Below are 18702 nucleotides of genomic sequence, written 5' to 3' on the forward strand. Positions count from 1 at the left end.
GTCTGAAAAATGAAAGAGTTGGCCATTTCTATAGTATTGATTGTAAAGGACTGATGTTAATGTGCTAAAACCCCTGCCTTGTTTAAAAGCTACATACAATATTAACTGTTATTTGTTCATGCACATAATAAATATTAATCATGTGTTTGGATGTATTCATTAAATCAATGTATTGCCAAGAGGGATTCAAAGTACCGGTAATATTTTGATATTGACAGATCTCATCTGTGCATACATTACTAGAATAACCTTAGGAGATGCACAGACAAGATGTTTCAATATCAAAATATTATTTTGAATCAGTGAGATGTCGTTTGGGGTTGATTTCAGCTTTTTAAAAAGGTACTTTAACACGTAAACAGTACAGTATGTACTTTTAATATCTATCTTTTTATCATATATGTAATTCTCTTATGGGTATAAAGGGTACTTCAACATGTAAACAGTACAGTACAGTATGTACTTTATCATATATGTAACTATCTTATGGGTATAAAGGGTACTTCAACATGTAAACAGTACAGTATGTACTTTATTATCACATATGTAACTCTCTTATGGGTATAAAAAGTACTTCAACACAAACAGTACAGTATGTACTTTATTATCGTATATGTAGCTCTCTTATGGGTGTAAAGGCTACTTCAACACGTAAACGGTACAGTATTACTTCATCATGTATGTGACTCTCTTGAATTAATACATCTAAACACTTGATTAATATTTATTATGAGCCTGAACAAAGACCAGTTAATATTGTATGCAGGGGCGCCGAAAAGGGGGGGTAAAGGAGACGGATTCTAGGGGCCCATGATGGAGGGGGACCCAGAGAGGCGCCCTAATGATGATGAAATTATAATACAGGGGGCCTTGTAAAGATTATTTTCATGGGGCCCAAAATCCCTAACGGCGCCCCTGATTGTATGTATCTTCTAAACAAGAAAGTACATCACATCGGATCAATAACAGTCCTTTACAATCTCATTATTACCATAAAAATTACCATTTTTGTTATTTATTGGACATGGTGAATTCTTGAATAATTTCAAACACATATCTTTATGATAACCACAAATATAAGTGTTTGTTTAACATATGATAATCAGTTGTGGACAGACAAAGCCAGAAAGCAATACGGACTCCCGGTTCATGGAATACATTTTTGACACAGCGCCGTTAGCAGCAAATAATAGATTTTACTTAGTTGTGTCGATGTCACTATCATTGCCTGCTGATGGCATCAAAGCAGTAAAATTGAAATATGTCCTGTTCACTCTCCCCCACGTGTACACATATTACCATGTGGAACATGTCAAAGCCACATATTTTGGTTTTTGTGTCCACTTTCTTATCTGACAAGGAAAAGCATCTGATTGGCTCTCGTTCGCAACTAACCCCCACCCCTCTTTCAATGTACACAATTAAATTGTGATTGGATAGATTCCCAACTTGTCCCACCCATTGACAAGACAAAATCAAATATAAATGGATTTTGTTTCTGTCAACAGTTTCTTCTCGAATGTATACCTTAACATGTCAGTTAATTGTGTCCTCATCTTAGTCAACGTGCCTTTTTTTGTATTACTTATCTCATTAATACCTGCTTTGATGTAAAAAAAATAAATAATAATAATTAGCCTCCAGCCCAGGGCGGGCACGGCTTCAGAATCAGAATCAGAATCAGAAATACTTTATTAATCACCGAGGGGAAATTAAAATGCACTGGCTTGCACTGTAAGCGGGCACAGCCCGCCCATGACGCCGATACTGGCTACTGATATGGCCTTACCTGCACCAAACTATGTAGCTGCAAATGTTAGAGTTAGGAAAAGTCATCCAAGTGACAAGCAGGACTCCTTTTTAACAACAAAATCATCCAAATTAATCAAAGTGGGGAGATTATTTGTCAAATGTCCCCATTTACAAGTCTGCATAGCGGCCATCTTGGAAAATGGGTAATTTAATAATTGTATATGTTGATGTCAGGATCATTCAAAAAGAAAAAATATTTATATAGGACTTTTTTTAGGCATCAATCCATAGAAACAGAACAAAAGTACAAAACATATAAAAATAAATTAACCAGCATATTAAGAGCAAGCAGAAAAGAATACACTACCAAACTGTTAATCCAAAAGAAAAATGATATAAAGGGAATTTGGAGGGTATTAAATACAATTATTGGGCATGGTTCAAACAGTCCTTGTTATCCAGAGTTTTTTGTTGAGAACGACCAAATCATAAGTGACAAGAAGATGATTGCTGATAGCTTCAATATGTTTTTTGTTAAAGTTGGGCCTGAGCTGGCAAAAAAAATCCCAATTAATGACGAACAGCCCACGGAACTTATTGAAAAAATCCCTTCTCGATGTTCCTTACTCCGACTGTCGAAAAGGAAGTCTTTGAGATTATTCAGAAATGCAAGAACAAAACATCACGTGACATTTATGACTTCGACATGAGGACAGTCCGCAACGTAGCGGAAGAAATCATCAAACCATTCACACACATCTGTAATTTATCTATTCAACTTGGACAATTTCCTTCACAAATGAAACTCTCAAAAGTCATCCCCATCTTCAAATCTGGTAACAAACACCACTTCACAAATTACCGGCCCGTCTCCCTTCTGCCACAGTTGTCAAAAATATTGGAAAAATTATTTGATAATAGAATTCGTGGCTTCATTGAAAAGCACAAATTATTATCTGATGGTCAATATGGGTTCTGACAAAATAGGTCAACTTCATTAGCTTTAAGTGATCTAATAGAGAACATTACTAATGGTATCGAGAAAAACAAATTTGTTATAGGAATCTTTATTGACTTGCAAAAGGCTTTCGATACCATTGACCACCAGATTTTGGTAAATAAACTGGAAAACTATGGCATAAGGGGAGTGGCAGGGAAATGGCTGAAGAGCTACTTGAATGAGAGACAGCAGATTGTTCAGATCGATCAACATCAATCTACACTCATGAACATAACCTGTGGAGTCCCCCAGGGGTCGATACTAGGACCCACACTATTTATAATGTATATCAATGAAATATGTAAAGTATCAACACTGCTAAAGTTCATCCTCTTTGCTGACGATACAACCATTACATGTGCAGGTGATGACATGAAGCAACTTCTGGCCTCTGTAACTGAGGAGATGATCAAGTTAAAAACTTGGTTTAATACCAACAAATTGTCTCTGAATTTAAAAAAGACCAAAATCATGCTCTTTAGCAATCACAAAAGTAATATACCCATCAGGATTGTTATTGATGATACACCAATAGAATATGTTCACCAAAATTAATTTTTAGGAGTGGTAATAGATGAAAATATATCATGGAAGCCTCATATAAGTTACCTGAGGAAAAAAGTTGCTAAATGTGTTGGAATGATGAGGAGATCATGTCATTTATTGAATAACAATGCTCTACTGTTATTGTATCATTCATTTATTATGTCATATTTAAACCATTGTGTTGAAGTCTGGGGAAATTGTTATGAATCTCATCTACAGCCTTTAGTCACTCTGCAGAAAAAGGCCATTAGGATTGTGTCCAATGTTCACTATAGACATCATACAAATACACTATTCATGGAGTTAAAGCAACTTAAACTGCACGATGTAATCAACTTTAAAACTGCTCAAATTATGTTTAGGGCATCCCAAAACTCTCTGCCATCCAATATACAGAACCTATTCCAGGATAGAGGTGCTCACCATAGTTACAGTCTAAGAGGAAAAGTATAAAGGTGGTTTTCACGTGGCTCTCTCCTCGTTGCCATCTTTACAAAAAAAAGAGTCTTCAATAAAGGTAAAAGTGGTGTTAATTGTTCATTTATACATGTCATTTCTCATTTATAAGCATTTCTCAATTTCTTCAAGTAAAACTATATTTGTTATCTACAGTACGTGTTTGTCTTTCTTTATTTCTGACTTTTGAGCACTAACAAAAACCTGGGTACCACTGCAATGACGAAAAGAAAATTGCGCTCTCAATTTTAAGCACAAAAAATTGTATTTTAGATGTTTTTTTCCCAGAATTGTGCTGCCCTAATTTAAACTATAACTGGATTGCATTTTAGTACGGTATCGTATCAAAACAGGAAAAAGCATTATCAAAAAGGAGATGTAATTTCACATACCATTTTTCAGTTCTTGTGTCCTCTCCGGCAAGGTATCAAATCGCCGCACTCCTACACTCATCAGTTTCTCCACCCTCTCTTCTGCTATTTCCAATGGACTCGGAAGCTTATTACATACCATTGCTGCATCCAATGAAATACTAATTAAAATCAAACATGACACTGCAGAATATTCCACCACAAAATTCTTACAAAGGACAGCCTGAGACACAGGTAACCACTGACTGCATATTGCAGACAGGAGGACTTTGGGGTCAGAGTGACGAAAATCCCTGGCCATCACCTTAACTCCAAGTGATGCTACCACCTTCTCAATCTTCTCCTTGTCTCTATGAACAAAAAGATGAACTGAGTAAAATGCACTTCATGTATGACTGTAAAACATTTGTTTTTGTTTTTTAACACACCTCCTATTAACAACTGCATCATATACATTCCAAATATTATCCAACACAAGCTGCACAAAGAGAGGCTTCTTGCCTTTGGCCTGGAAAAACAGGGATAAAGAAAACACATTAGGATGTGTGAGAGTGGTAAAAAACTTCAGAGAATATCAATGAATCTCTATGCATATATCCATTAGGGCATACTTTCTTGTCCTCAAGGACCATCATGAACCTATTAGGGATACGACAATTATTATTATTAGGAACTAATTTGTGTATTAGTCAATCAATGAATACACCAATAAAACAAAACAAATAAGAGGACATTTACGCAGAGGTCCTTGACACTATCCACAAACATTCAGGTATAAATGACACATACAATACCTGACATCAAAGTTTACAGCTTCACTCTATTGCTGATTGTTTTTAAATCATATTTTACAGATTTTTTGCCTCAAATAATCATTTTAAGCATAAAAATGGCTACATTAACTAAAAATATCAATGCTACACTAGTTTTGGCCCATAGATAAGACCAAAGTACTATTAACTTCCGTGGCCATTGATTGGCTCAACCTCAAGCAGCATTACTGGGTTAAAGGAGTGTAAAGGTGAATATGTGGTTGTCATTTTATTTCTAGAGGGCTCTCATGAAATTAAATATTGTTTTTAGAACATTTTAATAATTTATCTATTTACCTTTATAATTTCTACTTTGCATAAATTAATTTACCAGGGAGCATTTAACAGCGATAATTAAAGGCCTACTGAAACCCACTACTACCGACCACGTAGTCTGATAGTTTATATATCAATGATGAAATCTTAACATTGCAACACATGCCAATACGGCCGGGTTAACTTATAAAGTGCAATTTTAAATTTCCCGCTAGACTTCCGGTTGAAAACGCCTTTGGATGATGACGTATGCACGTGACGTAGCCAGTGAAACAGAAGTATCGGTACCCCATTGTATCCAATACAAAATAGCTCTGTTTTCATCTCATAATTCCACAGTATTCTGGACATCTGTGTTGGTGAATCTTTTGCAATTTGTTTAATGAACAATGAAGACTGCAAAGAAGACAGTTGTAGGTGGGATCGGTGTATTAGCGGCGGACTACAGCAACACAACCAGGAAGACTTTGACTCGGATAGCAGACGCACTAGCCGACGCTAGCCACCGACCGCACGGATGATCGTGGTGAAGTCCTTAATCCTTCCGTCGATCGCTGGAACGCAGGTGAGCACGGGTGTTGATGAGCAGATGAGGGCTGGCTGGCGTAGGTCGAGCGCTAATGTTTTTATCATAGCTCTGTGAGGTCCCGTTATACTAAGCTAGCTTCAATGGCGTCGTTAGCAACAGCATTTTTAAACTTCGCCAAGCTGGAAAGCATTAACCGTGTATTTACATGTTCATGGTTTAATAGTATTGTTGATTTTCTGTCTATCCTTCCAGTCAGGGGTTTATTTATTTTATGCGGTCCTCTCCAAGGTTTCTCATAGTCATTCACATCGACGTCCCACTGGGGTGAGTTTTTCCTTGCCCGTATGTGGGCTCTGTACCGAGGATGTCGTTGTGGCTTGTGCAGCCCTTTGAGACACTTGTGATTTAGGGCTATATAAATAAACATTGATTGGTTGATTGATTGATATCTGCATTTGAGATCGATGCTATCACGTTAGCTTCATAGCTAAGTTAGCTTCAATGGCGTCGCTAGCAACAGCATTGTTAACCTTCGCCAGGCTGGAAAGCATTAACCGTGTATTTCTCCTGAAGGAATCAATAAAGTACTATCTATCTATTTACATGTCCCTGGTTTAATAGTATTGTTGATCTTCTGTCTATCCTTCCAGTCAGGGATTTATTTATTTTGTTTCTATATGCAGTTAAGCACGATTCTATCACGTTAGCTCCGTAGCTAAAGTGTTTCGTCGATGTATTGTCGTGGAGATAAAAGTCACTGTGAATGTCCATTTCGCATTCTCGACTCTCATTTTCAAGAGGATATAGTATCCGAGGTGGTTTAAAATACAAATCCGTGATCCACAATAGAAAAATGAGAGAGTGTGGAATCCAATGAGCCAGCGTACCTAAGTTACGGTCAGAGCGAAAAAAGATATGTCTTGCACTGCATTCTAGTCATTCACTCTAACGTTCCTCATCCACGAATCTTTCATCCTCGCTCAAATTAATGGGGTAATTGTCGCTTTCTCGGTCCGAATCGCTCTAGCTGCATTGTAAACAATAGGAAAATGTGAGGAGCTGTTCAATTGACTACGTCACGCTACTTCCGGTAGGGGCAAGGCTTTTTTTTATCAGATACCAAAAGTTGCCATCTTTATCGTCGTCGTTCTCTACTAAATCCTTTCAGCAAAAATATGGCAATATCACGAAATGATCAAGTATGACACATAGAATGGATCTGCTATCCCCGATTAAATAAAAAAAATTCATTTCAGTCGGCCTTTAAAGGTTTAGTGTAGTTTTTTTTTTTTTTTTACAAACTGTACGAAGCTCTGAGGACATGCATATTTAACCAATATAATTTATTCATCAACAAATTGATGTTTATTATAATTTATGATAATCAAATACATTAAAAATATTCTCATAAGGATAAAACAAAAGATAATATATTTAAGGGATGCGTCATTCCTGTTGAACTGATGACATAATTCATACGCTTTTTCAAACACTGCTTTTGTAGCAAAACGTTATCTTGTAACTGGTGGATCGTTGTAACGACCATCCTTGATCAGTGAGCCATACGGATGTTCTTCCAAAGATCGGTTTGCACGTGGTCCACATAGTAGTATTATTGAACCAAAATTATTTGCAAATGTGTATATCAATCTATGTGTGTGTAATTAGATCCACGTGTGTGTTTTAAGTTGTCTGTCTGTATTATGATGTGTCTGTGTGTAAAAAATATCCGTCTGTCTGTATTTCGACCGGCGTGTGTGTAAAAATAAAATAAAATAGTGTGTGCATATTTAGATGTTTGTGAAGCAGGAACGCTCCATCGGCTCTCCTTTTACATGTGACTTGTGCGACTTTTCGTGTACGACTTGTCGGTCTGTACAACCATTTGAACCTGTAAAATGATTTGTCATGCCTTTCCTTATACTCACCACGAGTCGGTGGCTTGCAGCCATTCACACTCGTGTTGGCGTGGAAGACATAAACAATGGACTTTTCATCACTTGCTGTAAATAAAAATTCATTTGTGTTTTTGTATTCAACTAAGTGATCTTGTAATGACAGAGACCAAAATGATCGTGTTTTCTCCGTCGGGGGGCGGGGCCCCCTTAGAGATAGGGCGACTTTGAGAAGCTCTTTCATTTGACAGGAATAAGAGTAAAGTTGCTCTTTCTCCACATCGAGGAGCCAGATGGACGCCTCCTTTGGGAGGTATTTAGGGCACGTCCGACCAGTAAGAAACCACGGTGTAAATCGTGGGTCTCACAGTCATCTCTAAGTGAGAGCCCAGTCCCCCCAAAGAAAGAACTGGGATCATTTAGGCCGCTGTGTAATTAATAACTGATAACTTATTAAAATGCAAAAATACTTCGGACCACTAAGTTACTCCTAAAACATCTACTTTTATTTACAGCAAGTAAAGAAAAAAAGTCCATTGTTCTTAGCGTCAACATCAGCATGAGTGGCTGCAAGGCGCCGACTAGTGGTGAGCATACGGAAAGGCAAGGGGACGTTACAGACATACAGTATCTTTTTACACGTTCAAATCGCTGTACAGACAGACATGTCGCACATGGCAGAAGTGTTGCAAAAGCCATGTTTAAAAAGAAGCCATTAGAGGGTCCCTGCTTCACACACATCTAAATACACACACAAACATTCTTTTTTACACACGCTGATCAAAATATGGACAGAAAAAAAAAATTTTTTACACAGACAAATCATAATATGGACTTTTTGTTCCTTTTTTTTTTACACAGACAAATCATAATATAAACAGACAATTTAAAACACGCACACGCGGATTTGATTACGGTACACACACACACATTGATATACAGACACACACATTAGTACACAGACGTGATTGGATTAGACACGCACAGATTGAGATACACGTTTACAAATATTGTTGCTACAATTATACTTCCATATCCACGGATTGTTGACGAAAAAAGTTGTGCGTGTTCACGTGAAGGCTGCTGCTTCAAACCACACCCACTAATAAAAAAAAAATTAACTTAAGTTTTATAGTTCATGTTTTTTTTTGTTATTTTTAAAGGGTAGTATGTCTTATATTGCACTTTAATTTTCATATAGTTGAAATTACCTTATTGGACTTTTTCAGTTGAATGTCGTTAGTATTTAATGTAACAAATGGACACATTTGTCTTGTCTTTCTTTGTTGCTGATCCGAAAAATTATGCGATCCGTGACTCAAAACCGTGATTTAGTTTTCATCCCTTGCACACCTAATTGATATTCTGACTACATCCTGTCAAATTAAAACAATTGTTTTCATCTGAGGGTTGCCACATCTTGGCAAAATGGTAAGACACAAATAACATGTGCTTATGTACAATTTTTTGAACTGCTATTCTTGGAACCATATGTGTTCCAATGGTTCCAAAATACTTTCCCAACTTCAGTAACTAATTAGTATTAATAGAGCAGGAGGGTTCAGTGAAATGCATGTTGTATCATGGTGACATTACCTGAGCTCCCTTCATGATCTTCTTAGCTTTTGCATTGAGGTAAAAGTCTCCCCACAGGGTTTTGAGAAGCACTTCCGCATTAATGCCCATCCTTTCGCTGTAGATGTGTGCAAAGTGCTGGATGCTGCCAAAACACATACATGTACTTAAGACAACTTTCCATCCTGAGTAAAACAGCCAAAAGAGAGAATATATTTCTCTATCTATCCATCCATTTTCTACCATGTTTCCCTTTCGGGTTATCGGGGGGTAGGGGGAGGAGTTGGGGGGTGTCGCTGCAGCCTATCCCAGCTGCACTCAGGCGGGAGGGAGGGTACACTCTGGACAAGTCAACACTTCCTTGCAGGGCAAACACAGACAGACAAACAACCATTCACACTTGCATACACACACTAGGGTCAATTTAGTGTAACAAAAGAAAAATGTTTCTTCTGTGTGCTTGACGTTAGTTAGCAGAGTACTTTTGATTTATTGATAAATATGTAAGAATTGAATGCAGAATTGATTCCTGCCCACCTAGTTCTATAGGTGGGCAAACGAAACTGAACTAGAGATTTGTATTAATCATTATAACTATTAAAAATATTGTGGTGATAACAATAGGTATAGTATAGGATAGACTTCTATTTATCCCACAATGGGTAAATTATGTTGTTGCAGTCCAAAGGTAAAACTTGATGAAAAGCTAAAAAATTATATAATTTAATACAGAATGCACACTAACGATTGCAATATATATGAAAAAATAATAAAACAAAAACACTTGCAAACTCCACACAGTTATGTCCAAACTGAGATTCGAACCCATAAATCTCCACATTGCAGTCTGGTGATTAATCAGATTTTGTGTTAATTACATATTTTAATTGAGTGACAGCCTTCATCAATATAGATCAGTGGTTCTCAAACTTTTTTCTCCAAGTACCACTTCAGAAAAAACTTGGCTCTCCAAGTACCAAAATAATGACCAACATTAGACTACAGTAGCGTAGTAGGTCCAGGTATTCATCTAAACAAGGCAGAGGTTTTATTTAACAAGTTATTTAATATTTTTGGGCACTGTAACATTACACACAGTTTAAACAGTAACACTGTGTTTGCTATCCAAATTGCAATTATTAGCTAAACATACCCAAAGCGCAAGTGTTATGTACGTACGTAATTACGTCATTATATACTAGAAGCCCTAATAGGGTAGCATTTAATGTGTAAAATACATTGGAAGTTGGCGCCCTCTAGGCATCTGTGTAAATGTTGCAAACAGCCCCTTTAATTATGTAATTATTTGGCAATTATTATTTGGTAATTATTAGGTCAATCAATCAATTAAACTATTTGTAAAGCACTTTTCATATAAAATGTAGCACAAAGTGCTTTCCATCTAAAAACATTTAAAAACCAGTGCAGGTTGAAACAGTCAGCTACCTCCACCCCATCCCTAAACCTCCTTTTCCCTCTACCACACACATTCACACATAATAAAAGTCATGTAAAAACATATGTCGCTGAGCACGGAAGAACCAAGTGAGAAAACACTATGTAAAGGAGCCAAATGCACCAGGAGCTGTATAATGGGGGGCCGCAGCCACAGCAACTGTAACCCAGTGGACACAGCGAGGTACCAACCAGGGAGCCGTCTCGCAGAGGAACCCATGAGCCAGTGCCACGTAACCCGCAGCACATCAGACCCCCAGTGGAAAGGGCTCCTGCTAAGCAAACGCTTGAAATAACTATTCAACTAAAATATAGTAAGAGGATAAACTAAATGAATAAAATATACTAAATGCTGGTATGGTATGGTCCGGCTAACGTCCCCGCCCAATGAATAATGCGTACTCTGCGCCATTTAGCCTTTCTCGAAGAAAAAAATGACCTGTGCTTGTGTTGTTTTCGGTTGTATGAACCGTTCAAATCGTGGAAAGGACAAACATTTCTTCAGATTTCGAGGTTATCAAAAAGGGCGGAAAACTGCAAGATTTTACAAAACGACTACGAAAAAAGCAAGCAGGTCACACTCAAGTCCAAGGGAGCAGAGTTGAAGAATGCATGAGTTTGCAGTGATCACTTTGTTAAACGTTTGTTTCATATACTTTTAACGATTAGTATTTCCCATTGAAGTATTATTAAACTTATCATGCTATTATATATTTGTATTTCTTAAACACATGTTTCTACTCGTGTGTCAAAAAGCACCTACTCAGCGTGTCTAAATAAAAGAAAGCAAATGTGAGTAAAACCTAAAAGAGTTAAGCTTTTACCAAAGGCAACAATCATATGTGAAGCTTTCAGCACATACAAAATATAGACATATAGTTATATTAAGCTATGCATATTTATCCAATTTTTTATACCAATTTCCTTGACCCAGTAACACACAAAGAAGTTGTAGACCTCCATGCTTTTCCAAGTTTCCATCTGTTTTGTCATGTAGAATGGCGTCTGGAGCACAATTGTTCGACATGTCTGGGAATGCGCTGACGTAAAAAGACTGAAGCCTCTTTTTTTGCTGCTTCCTGTAAAACCGCAATCTGAGCTTTGGTCGACCACCCTTGGTTATCACTTCCGGGCAGATGTCGTGTGTTAGAATACCAGCAATATGATACAATATAATTAGTAATATACATCAATATTACATAAATATGTAGTTAAAACCTAATACAAGCTAAAAAAATGTAGATAAAGACAGAGTTAAAGATAATAACATTCATAAAATAAATAACTGTATTATTTAAATGCTAAGTTAAAAAGGTGGGTATTGCGCTTGTTTTTAAAAATCGTAACATTCTCTGAGGATTTCCAGCAGGCTGTTGAACAAATGAGGAATATGGAAAGACGCCTCCCCGTGGGTATGGGTCCAGACTTTTGGAATAATTAGGAGGCTGGAGCCGGAAGATCTCGGGGACTGCGAGGGCTCATATGATAAAAAGCAACTCGGAAAGATAAGAAAGCCCAAGACCATTGAGGCATTTAAAAACCAGTAAAATAATCTTAAAATGTATTTGGAACACATGGGGAGCCAATGCAGTGATTTTAAAACCGGTGTAATGTGGGCAGGCCTTCTGGTCCACAGTTTGAGAATCACTAATATAGATGATAGAACATCTGCTAACTGTGCTGCCCAAATTGTATATTCTGTTTTCTTACCCTTCTGAGTATAATTTGCAAGTATGCATGCAATTAAGTTTGTCTAAGATGTGTTGTTGTACTCAGGAAGTAGTCTTGGCAGTTAAGTTGAATGTGCCAATCTTGTCTTTTGTTGAGCCCTAAAACAGTGTTTATACTGTAAGTATTGTACTTATTACACACCAGCAGTTTGATTGTAACGTGCATCTTAGTTGTAGTTGTTGTATTACTGTACAATCGCTAATGTTAATCAGTAGCATGTATATAGCATATCCAATGTAAATTAACCTTAAGCTAGTGCATTTTGAGAACTGGAGCCTTATAGGCTTTCTATTGGGCATGCTTGCTTTATTGGTAAATTGAAACATTACAGAGAGGCAGTCCGCTATGAATACACTACTGTACTACAAGTGATTGAACCGATGCAGTCTGCATCCGTACGTGACGTGACATGCAACAAGGGTATCGAAATACGGTACCAGTTGATTTTACATTAATCTTTACCCGGTAACACTGACGGATTCCGATCGGTAAATATTAAAGCGCTAAATACAGTACACGCTCCTAAGAACTTACCCAATCAATGTTTAAATGTACAAATGTTTCCCATGTGTCAGTCTGAATAAATACTCACTATAGGGTACAAAAAGTTACCTAACACATCATCGTCAGCATAAATATGGAAAAGGGGTAAAAGGATAGACCCAAAAATACAGCATTCATTTTGTTACATTATTTCACCTTATGCCTTACCTCAAGCCCCATCCATCGATAGCACTTGCAAAGATCACATTTCCTTGGTCAGGAGAGAAGTAGAGATGAGAGTCATCAGCTTCTTCTAGCCCTGCACTCCAGTCATACACTTGATCTTCAGTCCGTGTCTCACTCCCTTTCTCCTCTTTTATTTTCTCTGCTTGCTCCTCCATCACTCTAGATGTGAACAGGGTTCCTGTCACCGCATTCACCTACAACACACACACACCAAAGTATTGTGGAGAGAAATGTGTTCGCAAAGTGTCAGCTGCCTAAGGATTCCATGGGACTTCTTATCTTCTTTTATTCAAATTCACACATTTTGAAATAATTAAGAAGGTCGCTGTATCAAATGAAATACAAGAATGTCACCTGTTCCATGATCTTCTGTAAGTGGCAGTAAGCTTCCTGAGAAGTGAGCTTCAGCTCCAAGATGAGTCGGTCTATTTTATTAATGACCAGAACAGGCCTGATGTTCTCCAACCACGCCTGACGCAGAACAGCTTGGGTCTTTCCATAACGCAAAGACAAACAAAAATTACAATTCACATTTTAGAATTTGACAATTAAGCAAAACTAGAAACATATGAAAACCCATCCACCCAGCCCTTTTCTACCGCTTGTCTCTCACGGGACAAGAAAGGGCATCTCTATCCTCCTTCAAAACCGCAATAAAAGTACACCTCCAGGCAACTTCAACCCTAAACTAACAACCTCCCCGGATTGTAAATAATCAAATGTAGATACTTTTTCTCATGCTTTCTGATCTATCTCTGTGTCCACTACTTGCTGTACATATCCTACCAAGTCAGACCTATACTGCTTCAATGTCCATTTCTCTGTTCTCAATTGTTGATGACTGAAGTGATGATAACAACCAAAACCCCCCCACACACACATCCCACACCCCGGATTGTAAATAATTCAACGTATATACTCTGATGATTATCTTGTGTGATGACTGTATTATGATGATATTATATATCTGATAGTATATATCTGTATCATGAATCAATTTAAGTGGACCCCGACTTAAACAAGTTGAAAAACTTATTCGGGTGTTACCATTTAGTGGTCAATTGTACGGAATATGTACTTCACTGTGCAATCTACTAATAAAATTTTCAATCAATCAATCAAAGTCGCGTGGTTTTGGAGCCTATCCCACCTGCATTCGGGCAGAAGACAGTTCGCCACCTCATTGCAGGGCCAACACAGACAGACAATAATCACATTCATATTTTCAATTACTAGCATAAGGGTTTCTATTTAAGGGTTTCTTTGATGCTATCTTTAAAGGTGCCTCAGTAATAAAACACATTTTAGTTTAACAGTCTCACTGATATACAAAGTGTGATAAATCAAACATTTTATGAATATGCAAATCAGTCTATGAAATTATTTTCCATTACAAGCTATGTAAAATATGGTTTTATGTGCGAACTATGTCTCTGTGTACAAAACACTTCATTCATTCATCCATTTTGTGTCCCGCTGGCAGCCATTTTGTGCCGGAGGGGGAGGCCTCCACATCACTTGCTAGCAATACAGTACACTACTCTCACTTTTCAGAAGTGTTGGGTTAGTTACTGAAAACCAGTAACTAGTTACAGTTACTAGTTACTTTATTTCAAAAGTAACTCAGTTACTAACTCAGTTACTTACACAAAAAAGTAATGCGTTACTGTGAAAAGTAACTATTTAGTTACTTCTTTTTTTTCCTTTTTTTTTTTTAAGGCTCCCATTAATGCTTTTTTAGCCTGCATTTCAGTACTGTTATTGCACTGGAGAATAATACAATCTGTTGATCAATTTGACATGCATTTGCATCACTGAACTCTGCTAAGCAATGTGGTCTACATACAACACACAAAGGGCCAATTTATTTCAGGCCAGAACAAATTGACAAAACTATTTTAAACAGCTGCAACGTAATGGCACTTTAACTTTAACTTTAAGTAGATAGGATCTTTGATCCAAGACACAATTTATATTTAACTAACTTTGTGATCGACAAAAGAAAAGTATTGAGAATGTCTCCATGTTAAGAAACTCGACTTCTGGAACATCACCTTCCATCGCGTCCACCGGCTTGGAGCCAAAAAGCCGGAGAACAGGAGGCCGAGACCCATCATAGCCAAATTCGAACACTTCAAGCAGAAGGAAGGAGTGAGGAACCAGGGTCGAGAGCTGAAAGGATCCAACTTCAGCATCAACGACCAGTTTCCAAAGGAAATTCTCGACCGGCGACGCCATCTGTTTCCGCTTCGCAAGAAGTTTATCACCGAAGGATGCCGTGCAGTCATCGCGGGGGATAAACTTTTCATCAACGGCCAACTTTACTGTGATCCGGAAGCCACGCCGTGGCTGTATTATTAGCGTCTGAAACACGGTAAATGTTGTATTTTGTTTTTGTTATTTCATTATGCTTCAATCCCTCTCTTTTTTTTTTTCTTCCCCCCTCTTGCTCACAATACACCTGTGCGTCATCATAGCGCACACGTAAACACCATACGCTCTCTCTCTCTCTTTTGGTAAACCAACATGTTTACTGTTTTACTTTTTTGTTTTCCTTTTTATGTTACTTATTTCACTACCTGTTTAATCCACCACTCTCTTCTTTTCTTTTTCTTTTATGTTTTTTGTTTTGTTTTTCTCTTTCTATTTCTCCACCTGTTGTGTGTGTCCCCTTGTCGTCATCAGCATTTACACTCACAGCTAATACATGCACAACTATACACACTATACACACCTACATATATGCATGATAGGCTTACATTTAGATACAGACATGCATTATTTACACATAAAGTACACACATACATCCACACACTTAGTTACAGTCTAGTTTAGTATGTCCACTGTGCAGTTTGTCACTTGGAATGTGCGTGGAGTCGGGTCAAAGGAAAAAAATATAAAAATTCTTAATCATTTGAAGAGTATGCAAGCAGACATTGCTTTACTACAAGAGACTCACCTCTCCAAGTCCGATACCTCAAAACTGCATTCATCGCAATACCCACACACATACTTTGCTAGTTACAACTCCAAACAGAGAGGCGTAGCCATTCTCATTGGTAGAAAGGTCAACGTTACAATCCATAACTCCATTACTGACATAGAGGGAAGATACATCATTCTTAATATTTCTGTTGACGGGAGAAACTTATGTATCGCCAACATTTATGGTCCAAATGTTGATGACCCCTCCTTTTTTCACACTTTCTTCTCTTCACTTTCTCCTCACTCAAACCACTGCTTGATTCTAGGAGGGGACCTCAACTTAGTATTTAATCCAAATATAGATCGGTCCAGAGTGACTGGGAGTCACCGTGAGTCTCAATCAGTGGTAATACTTAAGCAATATATGAACGATTATGGTCTTTGCGATGCCTGGCGTTCTTATCACCACACTCTTAGGGAATACACTTATTTTTCCCCAGTTCACCACTCATTCTCTCGCATTGATTACTTTTTAACTAGTAGCTCAATTTTATCTGATATCGCAAACATTCACATTCATCCTATCATCATCAGTGACCATGCACCTGTCTCACTTTCCCTCACTAACAAAACTATAACTGCACCTATAAAACAATGGAGACTTAATACATCATTACTAAAGGACACAGACTTCCTCAACTATTTTGAGAAAGAATGGACAGATTTTTTAGATTTTAATGATCAACCAGAAATCACGGCGTGCATTCTCTGGGAGGCCACAAAAGTAGTTATGCGAGGAAAAATAATTTCTTATTCATCATACAAGAAAAAAAAGGAACGTTTACTAGAGCAGGAACTTGAAAATGAAATAAAAATATTAGAAATAGCTTATGCGAACTCACAAAATGAACATACTCTGAATGAACTGAGAAAACTCAAATTAGATTTAAGAGAAATAATTGATAAGAAAAGTCAATTCCTGCTCCAGAGGTTACGCTTAGAAAAATTTTAACATGACAATAAACCAAGCAAATATTTGGCTAACCAACTAAAATTAAACAAAGAAAAAAACTCCACACCATCCATTAAGGATTCAGCTGGGAACATTACTGACGTTCCTGAGGAAATTAACTCCATATTTAGAGACTTTTACAGAAACTTGTATACACCCCAGATTGACCCATCTCTTTCAGACATTGAGACATTTCTCAATGGTATAGACTTACCTAAATTAAATACAAGGCAGGTATCAAATTTAGATCTTGCTATTTCTGTAGATGAACTTCACGATGCTCTTCAACAGATGCCAAACAATAAAGCACCAGGGCCTGATGGGTTCCCTGTGGAGTTCTACAAAACATTCTGGTCACTGCTAGCTCCGATATTTACGAAAATGGCTTTAGAGATTAAAGAAAACTCATTCCTTCCTCCAAATATGAGCTCTGCCACAATCAGTCTCTTGCTAAAACCTGATAAAGACCCAACACTTCCATCCAGTTACCGGCCAATCTCCCTGATTAATGCTGATCTTAAAATTATCTGCAAAGTATTAGCTCAAAGATTAGAAAAAGTCACTCCATATATAGTACATCCTGATCAAACAGGTTTCATCAAAGAGAGACAATCGTCCAACAATGTTCGCCGTCTACTCAATGTGATAGACTATTCTGTTATTCATAATTTAAAAACAGCTGTTTCATTAGATGCTGAAAAAGCATTTGATAAGAGTGAATTGGAATTTTCTTTTAGCTACTCTACAGAAATTTGGATTTGGAGACTCATTTATAGAATGGATCAAGGTCCTATATAGTTTCCCTACAGCCTCGGTTAGAACGAATAGCCAAATCTCCCCAAGGTTTAATCTTATGAGAGGCACAAGGCAAGGGTGTCCACTTTCTCCGTCACTGTTTGCTATATTTATTGAACCTTTTGCAACCGCAATTCGACAGCATGCAAATATTAAAGGCATCCATACCGCAACCGTTCATCATAAAATAAGCCTTTATGCTGATGATGTATTACTTTTCTTACAAAATCCACATTCTTCTCTTCAAGATACAATCTCACTTATCAATAAATTCAGTTCTATTTCAGATTACTCAATCAACTGGTCCAAATCTACTGTGTTACCAATTAATTTTGACTTTCAGAGCACCTCATCGATTCCACTGCATAAAGGGAACATTAAATACCTGGGAATCAATATTTCCTCCACATTGTCAGATCTGAATCGCTTGAATTACTCCCCAATCTTAAAATTGATTGAGGATGATCTGGCGCGTTGGAAAGCACTGCCAATCTCACTTATGGGAAGGGTTTCTACCGTGAAAATGATGGTCTTGCCGAGGGTTAATTATCTCTTTTCAATGATTCCAACCAAACCTTCTCAAATCTGGTTTAAATCACTAGACTCACACATGAATCAGTTTCTTTGGAAAAGTAAACCAGCACGAATCAGCCTTAAAACTTTACAAAAACCAAAAGAATACGGGGGTCTAGAACTCCCAAACTTTTCATATTACTTCCTTGCAAATAAACTACAATATATATTAAAATGGACCAATCCCACTTTATTATATTATATTATTATATTATATTATAGTTTATGGTTAGAGATTGAACAATCACTTAGCCAGGAGATCCCAATTTC

At 37.4% G+C, this 18702-nt stretch overlaps 1 protein-coding gene across 1 annotated transcript in view; it reads right to left on the reverse strand.

Moving 5' to 3' along the window:
• efl1 (elongation factor like GTPase 1) overlaps window positions 1-18702 on the reverse strand; it is a 125269-nt gene that overhangs the window by 79155 nt on the left and 27412 nt on the right. The window contains exons 5-10 of the mRNA XM_062030057.1: window positions 13482-13619; window positions 13110-13321; window positions 9234-9357; window positions 4554-4633; window positions 4339-4475; window positions 4147-4269 (exon numbers count right to left, since the gene is read on the reverse strand). Coding sequence (XP_061886041.1) covers window positions 4147-4269; window positions 4339-4475; window positions 4554-4633; window positions 9234-9357; window positions 13110-13321; window positions 13482-13619 — 814 coding nt within the window. The remainder of the gene's footprint in view (window positions 1-4146; window positions 4270-4338; window positions 4476-4553; window positions 4634-9233; window positions 9358-13109; window positions 13322-13481; window positions 13620-18702) is intronic.

The sequence above is a fragment of the Entelurus aequoreus genome, linkage group LG02 (genome assembly GCF_033978785.1).
Source record: "Entelurus aequoreus isolate RoL-2023_Sb linkage group LG02, RoL_Eaeq_v1.1, whole genome shotgun sequence".
Lineage (NCBI taxonomy): Eukaryota > Metazoa > Chordata > Actinopteri > Syngnathiformes > Syngnathidae > Entelurus > Entelurus aequoreus.